We start from the raw sequence: 16,727 nt of genomic DNA, 5'->3' as shown, positions 1-16,727 counted from the left end.
GAACAAACACATACAAGGAATGAGTAGTTCAACCATTTTTCAAATGTAAGACATCCTTTAATTGATTCACAGTTCTTTTCTTCTACAGCTTTTTAAAAACTGGCTATGAGGTGTACATTAAATAATGAAACAGACCCAAATATGTTTCTTTCTGGCCTTTTGTCTTCTTAGGGTGGCCATATAGGCTCCCCTGAATATTCTAGCCCAAAGAAGACATCTAGTTCTGGATTTGCGCCCCCTGACAGTAAAATGGAATCAGAGAATGGTTAAAGAAATGTATTCTTGTTAAGAATGCTATTGTGTGGGCTTTGGGGGGAAACTACCTTCTAGCTGTCCCAGCTGGTATAAGTAACTTGTAAAAAAATAAATGTAACTTAAGTCCAAACACTGACGAGCTTTGATTATTAACTAAAGGGGAGAAATTCTTGTGAGGACTGCAAGAAACTTTCCTAAATGAAAAATTCCATCATTCTGGACCAAATACCATTCCATGTCATCCTCCCCCATAGCAGCCGTTGCTAACAAACACTATTCCTCGGGTTGCTGATGTTTAGGCTTTTGGTATGCAATAAGCCAGGTTGATCTGAGGTCTCACTGGAAGTGTAGGGTAGAGACTAGTGTTTTTTCCTCAATAACAAAGTTGGTAAGGAAACAATGATTTTCTCCCATGTTTCCACTGGAATCTCTCTCCAAATAAAAGGTGAGTGGGAGGAGGAAGGGTGTGCTTGGTGGGGAACATCATAAAACATTCATAGGCTTAGAGGGTGAAGGTACCTGAGAAGCTTCCCCGTACAACCCCCTCATTTTACTGAAGAGGAAACTGAGGCTCAGGAATGACTTGCCCAAGATCACACAGATAAGTAAATATTAGAGGCAAGATTCCATCGTAGGTCCTCTGAATCTAGAACCACTACTCTTTCCTCCCATGCATGTAGCATAAAAGATATCCAGGAGAAATGTGAATGTACAAGGTATGCTGGGCATATAAGAAGAATGAGGGAAACATGTCCAACGTACTCCAATGGCATTAGAGGCGACTAAGTGGTGCGGCAGAGTCCTGGGCCTGGAGTCAGAAAGATCTGAGCCCAAATTCCACCTCTGACATTGCATATACTAGCTATGTGGGCAGTGTGCATTGGGAAAGTCACTCTCTATTTCCCTCAGTCTCCTGAACTATAAAATGGGGATAATAATAGCATATACCTCCCAGGGTTATTGTGAGGATCACATAATATTTGTAAAGTATCTAGCACAGTGCCTGGCAGTCAGAAAGTCAATAAACATTTATCAAGCCTCAACTATGTGCCAAGCAGCTTACTAAAGGTTAGGGATACAAAAAAAGGCAAAGGACAGTCCCTGTTCTCAAGGAGCTTATACATAGTAGATGCTATTTTTATTGTTGATGTTATCATCGCTATTATCGTCATTATGATGAACAAGTCAAATTGTCAAAAGGGATTTATGGGAAGGCAAGGAAGCAGGGAGCAAGTCTTCAAACCAGGAGATGGAAGCAGTTGCCCAACAAGCTATGCAGCCTTTTGTCCAAAAGCTGTTTCTTAAATACTATAGAAGTATCTGGAGCAGCTAGGTGATGCAATGGAGGGAATGTTGGACCTGGAGTCAGGAATGCCTGAGTTCAAATCCAACCTCAGATATTTACTAGCCATGTGACTCTATGCAAGTCACTTAACCCTGTATGCCTCAATTTCCTCATCTGTAAAATGAACTGGGGCAGAAAATGTTCAAACACTCCAGTATCTTTGCCAAAAAAACCCTAAGGGGACAGGGGACTCACAGTGTGGGATACAATGGGAGTGACTGAAAAACAACATTTAAGTACACAATTCCAGCTGATAGAAGGGGAAGAGAATAAGTGTTTATATAGTGCCTACTGTATGCCATGAAGTATGCAAAATGCTTTTACAAATATTCTCTCATTTGATCCTTACAACATTTATAGTTCAAGAAACTTAGGCAAACAGATTAAGTGACTTGTCCAGGGTCTAGTAAGTGTCAGAGATAACATTTGAACTCAGAACTTTGATGGCAGTTAAATATCATCCACTATTTATAGAGGCAGGGGAACTAAAATGGGTCAACAAACTGCTCAGGGGTATAAACCCCACCGGATATTCATTATTCTTCACTACAGCAACTTTTCTTCTCTCATTATTCCCCTACCCCAAATTTGCTTTTCCTGCCCTCTTTCTTCCTTCTCCTAGAGTCTATTGGCCTCTTGATGACTGCCCCAGCTCCTAGTCAGCAGAGAGGTGACAGGAACTCTGAACACATAGTGATCCAATCATTTGGACAAATCACTTCCTCTGGGGTTCAGTTTACCCATTTGTTAAATAAAAGAATTGACCTACAATAATTTCCAAAATTTGTTTTGGCTCATAATTCCAAGATTTAGGCTATCCTCCTAAGACAGTAATGGACAGACATCTGTCACAGGATCCTTTTTCTCCTGGAATCTCATAAATCAACTCTACAAGTTTTCCTACCACATAAAGAGAAAGCAGACCATAAGGACCTTCATGATTTCTTTTATTCATCATTGCTTACATCACTCAGATTTATTTTAAACTTTAAAACAGACAAAGAGGAGGGGAAAAAAGTGGATTTTTTTTCTCTTCCAACTTGATCCATCAAAAGCATAATGTAAGAAACCCTGTCATTATCTCTTAGAAAAAAGCATTCAAAAATTAATTTCATCTGAAGGATCAAGAAGTTTAAAACAAACCAGCAAGTAAGCAATAGGTAGGTAAGGTTGTAAGTGATTGAATGGTTCTCATTCCAGTTCTATTAGAGAAATGCCAGAGGGCCATGCTTCCAAAGGACCCTCATGCACTCAGTTCTCAGGTTTCCACAAAGAATTTAAATAAAAGCTGAAGGTATTGCATAGGTTCAGTGGTCTTCAATTTCCTTTTTGATCTCAGAAATGTAAGGATGGTCTTTGCCATGAGCTACTTCCATAATAACAATAGCCTATGGAAAAGAAATGGTAAATGAGGAAATTGGTTATTGTTCTGCCAGCCCTCCCAGAGACCCCTTCTCATTCCCTCCAAGCCTAAATGAACAGAGGGTAGGGGGATGCATAGCTTCCTGCTTTCCTTGTGGCCCAGGGTGGGAAATGGGATTCTTTACTTCTATCAAAGCAGGTAAAATAACCAATGATTCAGGTTTAGAGCCATCACAGAGTTGGACCTAAGGGACTGCTGGATTAATGAGTCCCTCTCCCTCATTTACAGATGAGAAAACAGGCCCAAAGAGTGACTTCTCCAAGGTTACACAGATTCTTTATAGAAAACTCAAAATAGTCTCTGAAATAGACCTTCTTAAACTTTTTTTGTGCTATGAACTCCTTTGGTGGCCTGATAATGCCTATGAGCTGTTCAGAATGTTTTTAAATGAATCGACTATAAAGATTACAAAGGAAACCAATAATAGTAAAATATAATTATTCAAATATTAAAAACAAATTAATTTCTTAATATTAGGTCGATAATCCCTGTTCTGAAGCTAGTCTACGCAAGTCAGGTAAAATAAAATATTCAATCAATCAGGAAAAGATTATCCAGATAGTTTCAGATTTAAAAAACAAACATCCCAGCATCTCGTGAAGTGTTTCTCAATGTAGTATCTGCGGTGAGGCTCTGCCGGCCTCATTCATCTGGGGAAAGAGCTTCTCTTCATGGTTTGTCTATAGGTTCTCTACTCTAGTTGGCTTTACTCAGCCAGAGCTAGATGCATTGATCCCCAGGGTGCTGTACGGGTGAAAGGAGACTCTTCCAAGTAAAGAATGGGGCAGGAGCAGAGAGAGAGGGCACAGCTTTGTACAGTAAAGTTGACATGGGTGCTTTTTAGGCATATGGATTTCTTTCAGAATTCTTTATACAAAAAAAAATGTACATAAAGTGAGAACTGTCAGTATTTATTTGAGTGAGAGTACACAGTGCGTGGCCTTTTTTCCTTTGTAAAGCAGGGCTGAGGTTCTCTCCTCAAAGGGCTCAGGGAAGGAATAGTGTAGAATGCCAAGAACAGAGGAGACTGGAATTAGCTCTTGGGGGGGGCCAATAAGGATTGCTGTGCAAAAGCGAGGTCCCTAATATCGTTCATTGCATTGTGGGAGAGAACACAGAGGTCTCACCTCTAACTCTTGCTAGATCATGCCCTCCAAATGACAGTATAGAAGATTTGGCTATGATTATATAGTATGAGGCTAACGAGGCTAAGGTAATGGATGGGCTGAATCACAATATACCCTTGTTATTTTCACACAGAAAAGAATTCTGGCCAGATATGTACCTCTGATCATAGCTAAGTCTCTGGGAAGAAGGGTAGAAAAGATAAGTGAAAATTCATCTCTACAAATGGAGAAATACTTTCTCCAGCTGGTGGGTCAAAAGAGTTGTCTTTTGTCTAAGAAGTGAATTATATAAGTTGGTATATTAGGGAAAAAAAGTTACTTAACATTATCTCACTTTAGACTCTCTGGGGTCCAGACCAAAATGGCCTTCTTTCTTTTTTCAGACACAACACTTCATCTGCTGTTCCACATTCTCCTTCCCTTTATCTCTTCATGGCTAGTATTTACATAATGCACCAAGGTCTGAAAGTGCTTTACATAAGTTATCTCCTTTGGGCCTCATGATAACCCTCTAAGATAAGTGCTTTATTATCCCCATTTTACAGATGAGGAAACTGAGATTAAGAGATTAGGTGATTCCTCCAGGAGGCAGAATTTCATTTCTGGACTTCAGGACTCCAAATTTATACTCTCTCCACTGTGCCAAAACTCAGCTCAGGCACCTCCTTCTACAAGAAGCCTTTCCCTTCAGCTGCTAGAGTCTCTTTCCTCTCCCCACCCCCCAATGCCTTTATTTATTACGTATATAAGGCTATACACACACTCTCTCTCTCTCTCTCTATTCTCTCTCTCCCCCAATACAATATAAGCTCCCTGAGGATAGGTAGTACTAGCCTTTTGTCTTTGTTCCCCCAGCTTCTGGCACGGTGACTTTCATATCACAGGTATGGAATAAAAGGCTTTTTAATCAATTCTATTAGTGAAACACTTCAAGAAAGAATAACAAAGATTTTTTAAAAACTATTTAAGATTTACAAAGTATTTCAATTCTATGTAACCCTGCAAGGCAGGTAGTAATGCAGCCATAACTCTACCCTTTTATAGATAAGGTATGCTAGGCTTGGAGATGGTCCCATCCCCACCTTCCACAAGGGTTACTTGAAAAGCCAAGTTATTGGAGAAAGGCAGAATTACCTTTTTCAGGGCTTTTACTCCTGAAGCTTTGTGTTCCAGCCCCATGTATAGCCTTCCTAGCTTGAGCCACATGGAAGCCACATTCAGAGAATACAATGGATAATGTTTGCTAAAAGACAACAGAGAAAGAAGACACATCATTTTATAGATCTTCCACATCGGTATTCACACGTCAAACTTGGGAGAAACAAGAAGCTTTAACATGGTCCTTTAAATCTATGCATCTATCATGTTAAAACCAGTAGAAATGCGCGTCGGCTATGGGGGAGGGGGGTGAAGGGGAAAGTAAAAACATGAATCATGTAACCATGGAAAATTTTTCTAAAAAATATTTAAAAATAAAATAAATCTATGTCTTTAATGGCTTGAACTTCTACTCTGTGACCACAGACTTCTAGCAATCTCAGAAATGTATTATTGCTAGAAATAAGGGAATCTAGCTGAGTTAGTCTGGACAGCTCAACACCACCCAGCATGCAACAGGAATGTACTCCAAGGGTTGTGTGTAAGATGAAATAATTGAAAATGCACTGGGAGAAGAAGCTATTTGGAAAATCCTACGGCAAACCTATTTTTAAAACAATGGCCCCTTTACCTGTCATGGAATTTTTTTTTATTATGGAAAAATTTGAGTTTTCTTAAGGTCAGGCACCTCTGTCCTGGGGAAACAACCCCAAGAAAATGGCTTGAGGACACCATTTTTATATAAGAAGGATTGCATATGATCGCCCAAACCACCAACTCTCCAGAACTGAGTCCTTCCAGCTTTTTACCAAAGATGGTCAAAACACTGCTGCTTAAGCTCCACGTGGGCAAGGACTACACCTCCCACTTCTTTTCTCTTTTCTTCCCTTCCCAGTGCACAGGAATATACTGTAAATATTGCACATACTATAGTAGATGTTCAGTGGTATCCTCCTGTATGAACATGGGGCACACCCAGGTTTTGGGCAGTTGTGCTAACTCTTTGACCCATGTCTGCCTACCTCCATAGCCTCAATCAAAGGGGAAGATTCTACCTTGCCTTTTGCATAGGGAGAAACAAATGGGGTACGTAGGGTTGGAACTCTGGAGAATGGTTTAGGGGGATGACGTGAGAGAGACTCTGGGAAGATGTTGTTTGGTCCAACGCTCTGCCCGCCAGAGGTTCTGTTGGGGTTGGGCGCTTACGGGGACACTGAGGGTGACCCCGGAACCAACTGAGAACCAGGCTGAGAGCTGGGTCTATACTTTCAACAAGAAGAGTGGCCGCTGGGCATTTCTGAGTAAAGTGTGGGGAGGTTTTGAGGAAGCTCTGAGCTTGCACATTCCTGGCCTCACCCACGCCAGGGTGTTGGGAGGTGGGGGTAAGGAATTCATCTAGAATTTTCATGATAAACTCAATCTCTGGCTGTATTTCAAGGGCTTGCTTCCCCTCTTGCTCCCTCTGCTGGCCAGTTAAAACAGCTTTACCTAAGCACTGAGCCTTTGGGGTAAAGCCAAATCATGAAAAATAGGTGAAATCAGGCTTGAAAGGTTAGTGAGAACTTTATCTTGTCCTTTCTCGACAAGGTCAGTTTTCTGTTCCAAATCCGCAGAGCCCTTACTTGCTTTCGGAACATTTAGGGGGAAAAGTGCCTTGGTTTTGCTCAGCCATCCATCCTGGACTCTAACCATTCTCTCAGAAAACTTTTCTGTGTCCAACCTTAAGAGGCTAGTCAGCAGATTAAAGTTCAATTCTTTTTAGTGGGCCCTTGGCGGAGAAGAGAGCAGGGATGGATGAGCTCCCTCTAAGAAGGTCCTTCAAGTCGTGCCTCTGATACACACTGGCTGTGTGAAACTGACCTCACTTTTTAGGTGAAAGCGATTCTTTAAGATTATTAAGTTACAGAGAAGGTGCTCACCTGAGGGGGAAAAAATGTTCTCCCTTGGAAATTCTGTAGAGCAATTGAAATCACAGGTCTAGTCCTTAATTGTCTTTCCTCATAACAATCCTGTAAGATAGGACAGTACAGTGCCCTACTATGGGATAGTTACCTATCCTGACCATAGGATATGCTTATAAGTGAAGACCATGAGATTTAGGTAGGTCAGATGACTTGCCTAAGGTCTCAAATAAAGGCAAGTAAGTACTGGGGTTGGGGTGGGACCTGGACGACCCACCTTTTCATTGTTGTGGTTGAGTCCTTTCAGTCTTATATAACTCTTTCTGACCCCATTTGAAGTTTTCTTGGCAGAGATACTATAATGGTTTGACATTTTCTTCTCCAGATCATTTTACAGATGAGGAAACCGAGGCAAATAGGGTAAAGTCACTTGCCCAGGGTCACACAGTCAGTAAGTGTCAAGGCCAGATTTGAACTCAGAAAGATTAGTCTTTCTGACTGCAGGCCTGGCACTCTATTCATTGGGTCATCTATTTTTTAAAAACTTTATTTAATTAATTAATTTAGAATATTTTTCCATAATTACATGAATCATGTTCTTTCCTTCCCCTCTCCCATAGCCAATAAACAATTCCAATGGGTTTTACATGTGCCATTGATCAAGACCTATGTCCATATTATTAATATTATTCGCGAGTCATCTAGATGTCCAATCTTTCCACTATATTTCTCTAAAAAAGGATCTAAATTCTTTAGCTTCTGTCTACTGCTATTCCCACTGGGTGTATGTGTCAAATTCTCTTTGGCTAACTTTGGGACAGTGTGAGAGGTGACAAATCCCCTGGAACCCCAAGGCTCCAGGAAACAAGGCTTTCTAAGCACCATGGAAGAGTGGCTCAATCCCTAACAGTAGGAATCACCATGGCTGGACTCCAATACCAATTGCATCGTGATAAAGTATTTTCTTATGGGATGCCTGGCTGTTCCTGAAAACAGAACCCTTAAAGAGAGAAAAGTTTCCAAAGAATGAACACAGACCTTGTAACTCTAAGTTGTGCAGTGGACCAAAGGCTGCCTTGCACATTTAAGGAAGAAAATCAATTAGCTTGGTTCTGATCATGACAAAAGTTCCAAAACAACAATCCCATTTTAGCACATTGTGAAGAGCCATCCCAAGTCACCTGTAGGGCTTAATGATTTTCTGCCCATAGCGCAAGGCACCTTCCCAATCCTGCATGTATAAGCAGACACCCATGGCCTGGTACATCATGTGTAACATATACACATTGCTGTCTTCAAACAAGGAGCTCATCTTTTCCTGGCTGAGCTCACAGATCTCCAGTAGCTCACTAGGGGTTGCACTGGAGTCAAGGAAAATAAGCAATATGGCGGACTACTCAAAATTAGGGGCACAGACTAGGCTACCCAGGATCATAAGGTTTAGGGAAAGTTTTTGAAGAACACAATGTCTTAATTCCTCAAGCACCCAAATTTCACATTCAAAGCATCCCAGAAGAAAGATAACCAACAGTACTCTTAAAACATTTCTTGAAAAACAATTCCAATAAAATTTCTTATTTTCTTTAATGAAAAAAAAAAAACAGAAAAAACTTGAGACCCCAAATTTCAGTAGAATCCAAAGAATTCTAATCACATGGAAACTGATTTTTTGAACTAAAGGATAATTTGAATCAAGCAAAAATCTTAGAGTTGAAAGGAAAATTAGAAGTTTATGAGTATTGAGCTAGAAGGGCCTTAAGAAGTCATTGAGGCAAACTACTTCATTTGCAGATGAGAAAACTAAGGACCTAGAGGGAATAACTTTTTCCTAAGATCATACAGGTATTAAATAGCAAACTCAAAATTTGAAATCACATCCCAGGACTCCAAGTTTAGTAATTTTTTCCTTTTCTTTTTAAAATTAAAAAAAAGTCTTACTTTGACCTCAAACATTAAATAAAATGAGCATTTCCACTCACAAAGCAGAACAGAAAAAAAAATTACATATGAAACTGAATAGCTATTAGACATAGCTTTTTTCCTTTAAGTATATGACAAATTCAATATATAACTTTCAAAACTGTCCTGTTGCACCATACTCTAGAACCTCCAATTCAAAGAAGGAATCACTTCTAAAATTCCTCTGACAAGTGTTCAGCTTTCCTTTAAATAACTTCAATAATGACAGGCTAACCTCAAAATGCAGCCCATTCTATTTTTAGATTAATTGATAGGAAAATTTTGCCTATATTGAACTCAGATTTGTCTCTCGTATTTCCACTTCTTGGTTCTGCCTTTTGAAGCTACATAAAATAAACTTAACCCCCTTTCCATAAAGGAACCTCGAGATTGTTGTTATATGAAATGATGCTATTATTCAAGCATCATTTGATATTATGATAAATAAGAAAACCTTCTTGGTAGGGTTTTGGTAAATGGGAAAATTTTAGAGATTCTTGGGCAAGTTTTCAAGTTTTGAATATTAGGTGAGATAACATCAGGCACAGGAAAAGCTGGTCCACTTAAATGCAACAACCACAGGAAGAAAATGTGCATATAATACAAAAACCTTAGCTAACTCCCTCCCTCCTATCTCATCTCCTACTTCAAACCCTCAAACACTTCTATCTGCCTCTAAAAAGCAACCGAGGACACAAATGGACATTCATATATTCAACCACACAAATTCCTTGGTGCCAAGTGCTGACTTTTTCCATTGCTCATTCCCATTATCTATAGATTTCTTTTCATATAGGGAGTGTATAACGTATGCTTTTTAATTAATCAATTAATTATTTAATTCACATGGACAACTGAAGGCCGACCAGACAATTACTGAGTGTTTACTAGGAATATTTAATATTGGAAAGGCTCTAAATAAAGATTCCTTCAAGGAACTTAGGTAAAAATTCAAGGAATTTCTTCAGATCCTTTGCAGAAAGGAAATTATCCTAACTGGATGCTGCATTCAGTCTAGACTAGTCAAATAAGAAATGAGAGAAGTTGCTTTCTATACCTGACAAGGCAAAATTTGCTTATTAAGGGTGAGCTCATGGTTTAAGATTCAGACCCACTGCCCTCCACTTTTCCCTCCACATCTCTTGTAGGAAGAATGGAAAAAGGATATATTTATAATGCTTGGCCCTCCTAAATTCCTCAATGACATTGCGTGCATATTTCACCATGTCTCGGATGGCTTCTGCCTTTGGGGGCTCACTCAGTTTTCGGATTTCCACCTTGGCTTTATCCTGAAAGAAAGAAATATTTAAGAATGCAATGAAGGGAATTATATTGATAGAGAAATTTTCCAAACACCAAAAATTCACACATCTATATATTTGGGCTTGCAAGTTATTAGATGCACACAGGGCCAATGGGAAGAAGAAATAAGAGACAGAGGAAAACATGCTGGATGAGAAGATGGAATATTTGAGTGTGAATCCCATTTCTGCCATGTGTTTGACTAAATCACAATCACTCTCTCTCTGTGGGTCTCAACTTTCTTATCTATAAAATATCATGGAGGTATTTGAGAATACTTGTGTGAACTGACTCAAAATAAAAGAAGGATAACTAGGAGAACAATTTACATAATGATCATGATAATGTAAAGGAGAATAACATTGGAAGTCATCAGAACTCTGATGCTGGAACCTGGCAAAAAGGTAAGATAGGTACTCTAGGGATAGAATGAGGAATACACCTTCAGATGTGGCTAGTGGGTTAACTTTGCTTAACTTTATTTTCTTTGTTATAGGAAAGGAAATTATCGCAGGGAAATACTGGGCAATGTAAAAGAGGGAGGAAAGCACCATTAAAACATTTATAAAATTTTTAAACTTACAGAAATTTAATTATAGAAAGGTGCTTTCTAGCTTAAATATTCTATGCTTCACTGATCCTGAATCAGACTGAGGTGAATAGAAATTAAGCAACAGATCTGAAAGAAACTTAATATTCTTTATAATATCTTTTTTTAAAAATTGGATTTTACTGGTACTGTTGCCTAGGGCAGAGTGCTCAGTATGGGTAGTGTTGGCATTTGCCAACATCAGGTCTGATGTGGGTGGTGCTAAGGTAAACTCATTCTCTATGGTCTTGTGTCCTAAAAACTTCTCTGAATTGGTATGTGAATTCTTCATTTATCCCTTTTCTCTTTTTCCCCACTCCCATTTTTTCCCTCTCACTTTGAAAGGCACATTCTGTTTTTAAAGATGGCTTTTTGGCAATTCTTTCCTCATACCTAAATTCTCATGGAAATCTCTCCCTGTGCCCAGTACTGGGCTGCCAGGATAAGACTGCAGTAGAAGGTAAATAAATTAGCAATGGGTTCCTGGGATATCTTGGCAAAGTTGGTGCCATCTGTAAAATGAGGGAGTTCAATTTGATGCCCCCTAAAGTTCTGTACAGCTCTCAAACTAAATGAAACATCAAACATATCAGAAGGACCACCCTGGATCAGCTATAATTCCAGAGATTATCAAGCATATGCACACAAAATAAAGAGATTAAGTGGTTTTACATAAAGAAAAATTACTCCCTAGACAAAGTCCTCATACTTTGGTAATGTATATCTATACATCCCCAGCGGTGGGAATCTGTGCCTTAGAATTCTAGTCCTTAAGGGTACCTTTAGAGTTCATCTATCCCAACCATCTCATCTTAAAGAACAAACTTTAAAAAGAACAAGAAATGTACTTGTCCAAGATCATAAAGTTGTCTAGAGGAAGAAAGAAGAGACTAGAACCTGTACTTCCTAGGAATACATGATTTTCTTCCCATGGTGCTGCCACGGTAATAGACTTCTAAGATGTCATCATATGAAAAGAAAGGAGGGAATAAGTATTTATATGGTAACTACTATGTGCCATATGTGCTAATAAGCACTGCCTTACAAATATGTCATTGCATCCTTACAACCACCTTGGGAAGTATATTATTTCTATTTTAAAAATGAGGAAACTGAGGCAGACAGAGATGTTATGTGACTTGACCAGGGTGGCACAGCTAGGAAGTGTCTGAGGCTGAATTTGAACTCAAGTCTTCCTCACTCCAGGTTGAGCACTTTATGCATTGTAACAATGCCTACTGTAGTACAGAGAGAGGGGGCTTGAGAAAACTATCATGACCCCCTCTCTCTGTACTACACTACCTCTAAAAGCTTTCTCCTGAAAAGGGATGGAAAGGAGCGCCTTTTCTTGAGATGAACGCTATTGGGACCTGGGGAGTCAAATGGCAATTTGGAAGGAAAGAAAGGACCCTGTGTCTGGAAATGTATCTTGAGAAGTCCAGGGACGTCAGGGTGACCAGACTGTCTATGTTAGAGAGGCCTTACCTTTGATTTTGTGGTACATTCTCGGCACTCACATGTAAAGAAGTAAGAGTCTTTTAATCGATCATTCCGATCCTCTGTAGGGTATAGCAGGTCAATATAACTAGTAAAAACCTAAAGAGGAAAAAGAAAAAAAAGATGATTTAGTGTTTGGGGGGACACAGTGTATAAATCTTATCAGAAGAGTGGAGTGTGGTATAGTGGATAGACCTCTTGGACTCAGTGTTTGGAAGATCTGGGTTCTAATCCTCCCACAGACACCATCTCTATGAACCTGGGCAGGTAACTTCACTTTTCTAGACATCGGTTTTCTCATCTATAAAATGAGGGGCTTGAATTCAATTAAATCCAAAATCCCTTCCTGCTCTAAATTTATGATTTCATCCTCTAAAGTATTAATAATGGTTTAAGAGTTGTTTCATAAATAGGTCTTAAGGCAATGATTTATAGAATGAACTCTGAGTAGTAGTACAGTATAGTGGGGGCAGAGGGAAAGCCCAGGGAATGCATGAAAATTGAATAATTTGGGCTCATCATTTCCTTATATTGGCTTCTTCTTGTGTTGGGAAAAATTCCCTTCTACCAGGCTAAAATGTCCCAACTCTTTGGGGGTTATTGATTCTTTTCCCACCCTGTGCCATTTCTGGGGTCTCCTTAAAAGAAGTTCCACAAAGAATTCTTGCCTCTCTCTCAGTTCACTCTAGAGAGCCTAGCATAGATTTTACCCAGCAGGGGCTCACATGTAATTCCTATGGAAAAGAAAGGATCCTTTTGTTTGGTCACTGCATACTTGATAACGCTACCCTTGGTACTGGTTGTCCACACTGTCTTCCTAGTCTTTTGCACTTTTATTACATCAAACTGGACATCTTGGATGCTTTTACTGCAGCCACTACTGTGTGGTAAAGAAATTGGTGGTGAGACATTTCTTGTTTCCTCCTAAGTTACACTGCAGTGGCAAAAGAACCTCAAAAGTGCAGCTTTTGCTACCTACTATTCTGTGTCCCAGCTTAGGGCAGCACCAAGAATGGAAGAGCCTGAGAGATGCAGAACTCACATCTCATACAGCCGGCAGCTTTTCATTTGGCCAGCTGTGCTCAGAACTTAGGAAACTCTTACCTTTGGTGCCCATCAGGTCTGCTCTTGAGTTTTCTAGCATGTTCCTATCACTAAGCCTCTGAGCATATGGAAGAGGCCAACATTTAAATATCTATTATCTTTTCGCTGGGACCAGCATTTGCTGATCATCCCACATAATCAGGCAAATGTCTGACTGAACAGATGGATCTCAAATAGCCTTCTAAGTGCCAATAACCTTGGGTTCCAACACATAGATATGGAAAAAAAATTTGGAATGGGGAACCTTTGATCTCAATTCTAGCACCCCAAACGTGAGGACCTACAAAAGCAAGGCACTAGCTTTTTACTGGACTTAATCGGATTCCTCTTCTCTGGAGGGCTGGAAGCAGGAAAAACAAACGCCTCTCTACTTGGCCTGATGGGATTACTACATAATTTTTCAAAAACTCAGAGAGCAAGGGAAAAGAAAGCAGAAACAGACACACAACAGATCTTCCACTTTGTCCCCATAACCCCCCCAGGCTTCTTTTTCTTTTGCAAGGGCTGATGGACAACCTGTGCAATGCTCAGATTGGCCCAGAAGATGGCGACAAAGTCCAGCCGACTGTCTGCTCATCTCAGCTGGTCACTGCAATGAAATGCTCATCTTTTCAGGCTGTCCCCAAATGAGCATTTCTGTCTTAAATGACTTAATTATTCTGACTAATTGGGATTTTTTTTAAACAAAGAGGCACTAGGGTAGATTTTACGAGACAGATATTCAGGATCTTGGATAGTTCTGCCAAGCAGAGGGCACATTTCTCATATAGTAAAAAGGTGCAAAGCCCAACCTAGGTACATTGGCTTTTCAGAGCAATCTGAATATTGAAAGGCCCCCGAGAACTACACTAAAAAGAAAAGTATCTAGATTATTAGAAATTATTACGACGACATCTGATTGAAGCTAGAGAATTCTAACAATCGATGTTTCCACTAGTAATCCTAATATAATTCATTTATTTCTAACGCAGACCTTGCCAGGCAATTTAAAGGTCTACTTCACAATGAAGTCACTCTGCAGATGATCATCTCAGTTAGTAGAAGTCTGCCCATCCATGTAGCTTTGGTAGCACCCAGTCAATGGTACTGTAAGTACTATTATGTACAGAAAGTATAAAGAAGAGGAGGAGAGGCATATCCTCTCGCCAAGAGAGTAGCACCTCTAAATCAGGGTGACTCAAGAGAATGTAGGCTTCTTCAAGGTGCCACTGTTTCATTTTTACCTTTGAATCCTCAACTACCTGTGAGTGGCATTTGCTTGCTGATTAAATGACCCAAGTGACCCATTCAATCCCTTGAGAAACCAGCCTCCTCTCTACTGACAAAACTGCTTCCTCTGGTCTTTCCTTACAAGAGCCATATATTGAACTGTCCATCTTAATTGGGTATTAAAAAAAAAAAAACCCACCACCATCTTTGAAGCATCAGAATAATTTCTGTTGACTGCCACAGGTAAGTTGGTAGAGAATGCGAGCTACAGCCCATGATAATTTCCACATAAGAATTAAATAAGGAGTTTTAGTTAGGAAATGTGTGATTTGAATAAGAGGCAGGAATGCTCATATATGGAAAGTAAGGAATAACAAAAGAATGGCCTGAGTGCTGCCCACATGTTGAGACCTAAGGAGAGGCACACGAGGAAGATCTAAAAGAGAGGAATTATGAAAAGTCACAGGATGAAAAGCCAAGAGGATTTGGGAGTCTGTACCATTGGGGGGAGTAATCATATCAACAAGAACATAGATTCACTGAATTAGGATACCAAGAAAACCAAGTAACAGAACCATCCTTAAGGGATGTGAAACACAGATGGCTTAAAACATTAATGTGATAGTGATTCCTATACTAGTTAGGGGACAACCTAATTCCAAGGTTACCTACCAGATAGCAAGAGAGAATACCAAGATATGTGCCTGGATAATCCACAAACAGATAAATAGTCCCATGAGGAAAGTGAGAAATGATCGTCATGTTCAATGGGTGGAATTCATGGCCATTGTAACCAGTTCTGTTCACTTTACTCCTTTTGGTGACCCTGCTCTGATTTCTTCCACAGGTTAACTGATGAGAAAGCCTGCCTGACATTCATCCTGCAGTTCATGCTGGCCAAGCTCACACTTACCTCATCTCCAGGGTTTATTTCCTGCACAGCTCTCACTTCGGCCAACGTCCCTTTATAGGTGACAATCACATTGGGACAACAACTGTGGTTCATCAGTGCAACGCTATTGTCAATGGGAGAAAAAGAAACCATTTATCTCAGGATGATTGGCAGAAAGTTAAGCACCACTCAGCTGGACAGAAATTTTTAAAGAAAGACTGTCACTTCACAATACTAATCTTTTAAGCTAATAATTAACAATTTCACTCACTCTAAAGGAAGTATAATCCTACCCAGGAATTATAACCTTTAATGGCACTGAAAGTAGAATTGCTGCATTGTAAATATGAAAATAAAGTGAAAAAAGCTGAGCCAGAAGAATGGAGCAGACACTAACAAGTTAGCGTGAGGAAAAGTGAATGGACCAAGAATCCCAACTGGGGGCTTTGAGGGAGGGCCTGAAAAGAGTTTTATAATACTTTCTGTCCTGAAATGACTTCAAATTAATTGTTATTAAGCCAGTTTAGTTGTTTCTGTTGATACTTAACGTTAATTCCTAATAAGATTAATTTTAAATGTAGCTCCCTCCCACTTAGATGTAGCATCTAAAGAGCATCATATATGTAAGCATGTACACCATAGTAAACTGCAATGAATAAGCAAAGGCCACTTATTCACAATTTTCCAAAGCTTTTTTTTTATATTAATGGACCATTTTCAAAGCCAGTTGTTCTCAGCCTGAAAAAGAATCATCATTCTCAGCAATGCCTGGTTTCCTATGTGGCTCTGCTCAGGACTTCTTGGCTGATCTTGACTGAGCTCATTTGAGCCTTTCTGCACCTCAATTTCCTCATCTGGAAAATTGGGACAGGGCTGCTCCTGCTGTTCTCATTCTACTTCTCAGGACTGGTGGGAAGGATAGACAGGTTCATGTATGTGAGGGGCTTTGAGCTTCTTCTGATTGTATCAAGGTCAAAGTTCTAAGAACAAAAATTTCTAAACTACAGGGGGAAAAATGCTTGATCT

The 16,727-nt window shown here is 39.7% G+C and overlaps 1 protein-coding gene across 1 annotated transcript in view; it reads right to left on the bottom strand.

Annotated features, from left to right (window-relative positions):
* Positions 1 to 2,530: 2,530 nt before the first annotated feature.
* The window catches only part of SMYD2 (SET and MYND domain containing 2), a 90,725-nt gene continuing 76,528 nt past the window's right edge, over positions 2,531 to 16,727 (bottom strand). The window contains exons 7-12 of the mRNA XM_044671845.1: positions 15,723 to 15,825; positions 12,485 to 12,595; positions 10,277 to 10,397; positions 8,331 to 8,505; positions 5,285 to 5,393; positions 2,531 to 2,988 (exon numbers count right to left, since the gene is read on the bottom strand). Coding sequence (XP_044527780.1) covers positions 2,908 to 2,988; positions 5,285 to 5,393; positions 8,331 to 8,505; positions 10,277 to 10,397; positions 12,485 to 12,595; positions 15,723 to 15,825 — 700 coding nt within the window. The 3' untranslated portion in view covers positions 2,531 to 2,907. The remainder of the gene's footprint in view (positions 2,989 to 5,284; positions 5,394 to 8,330; positions 8,506 to 10,276; positions 10,398 to 12,484; positions 12,596 to 15,722; positions 15,826 to 16,727) is intronic.

The sequence above is a fragment of the Gracilinanus agilis genome, chromosome 4 (genome assembly GCF_016433145.1).
Source record: "Gracilinanus agilis isolate LMUSP501 chromosome 4, AgileGrace, whole genome shotgun sequence".
Lineage (NCBI taxonomy): Eukaryota > Metazoa > Chordata > Mammalia > Didelphimorphia > Didelphidae > Gracilinanus > Gracilinanus agilis.
Note: the sequence above shows the minus strand (reverse complement) of the source record. Positions and strands in the feature narration are given on the sequence as shown.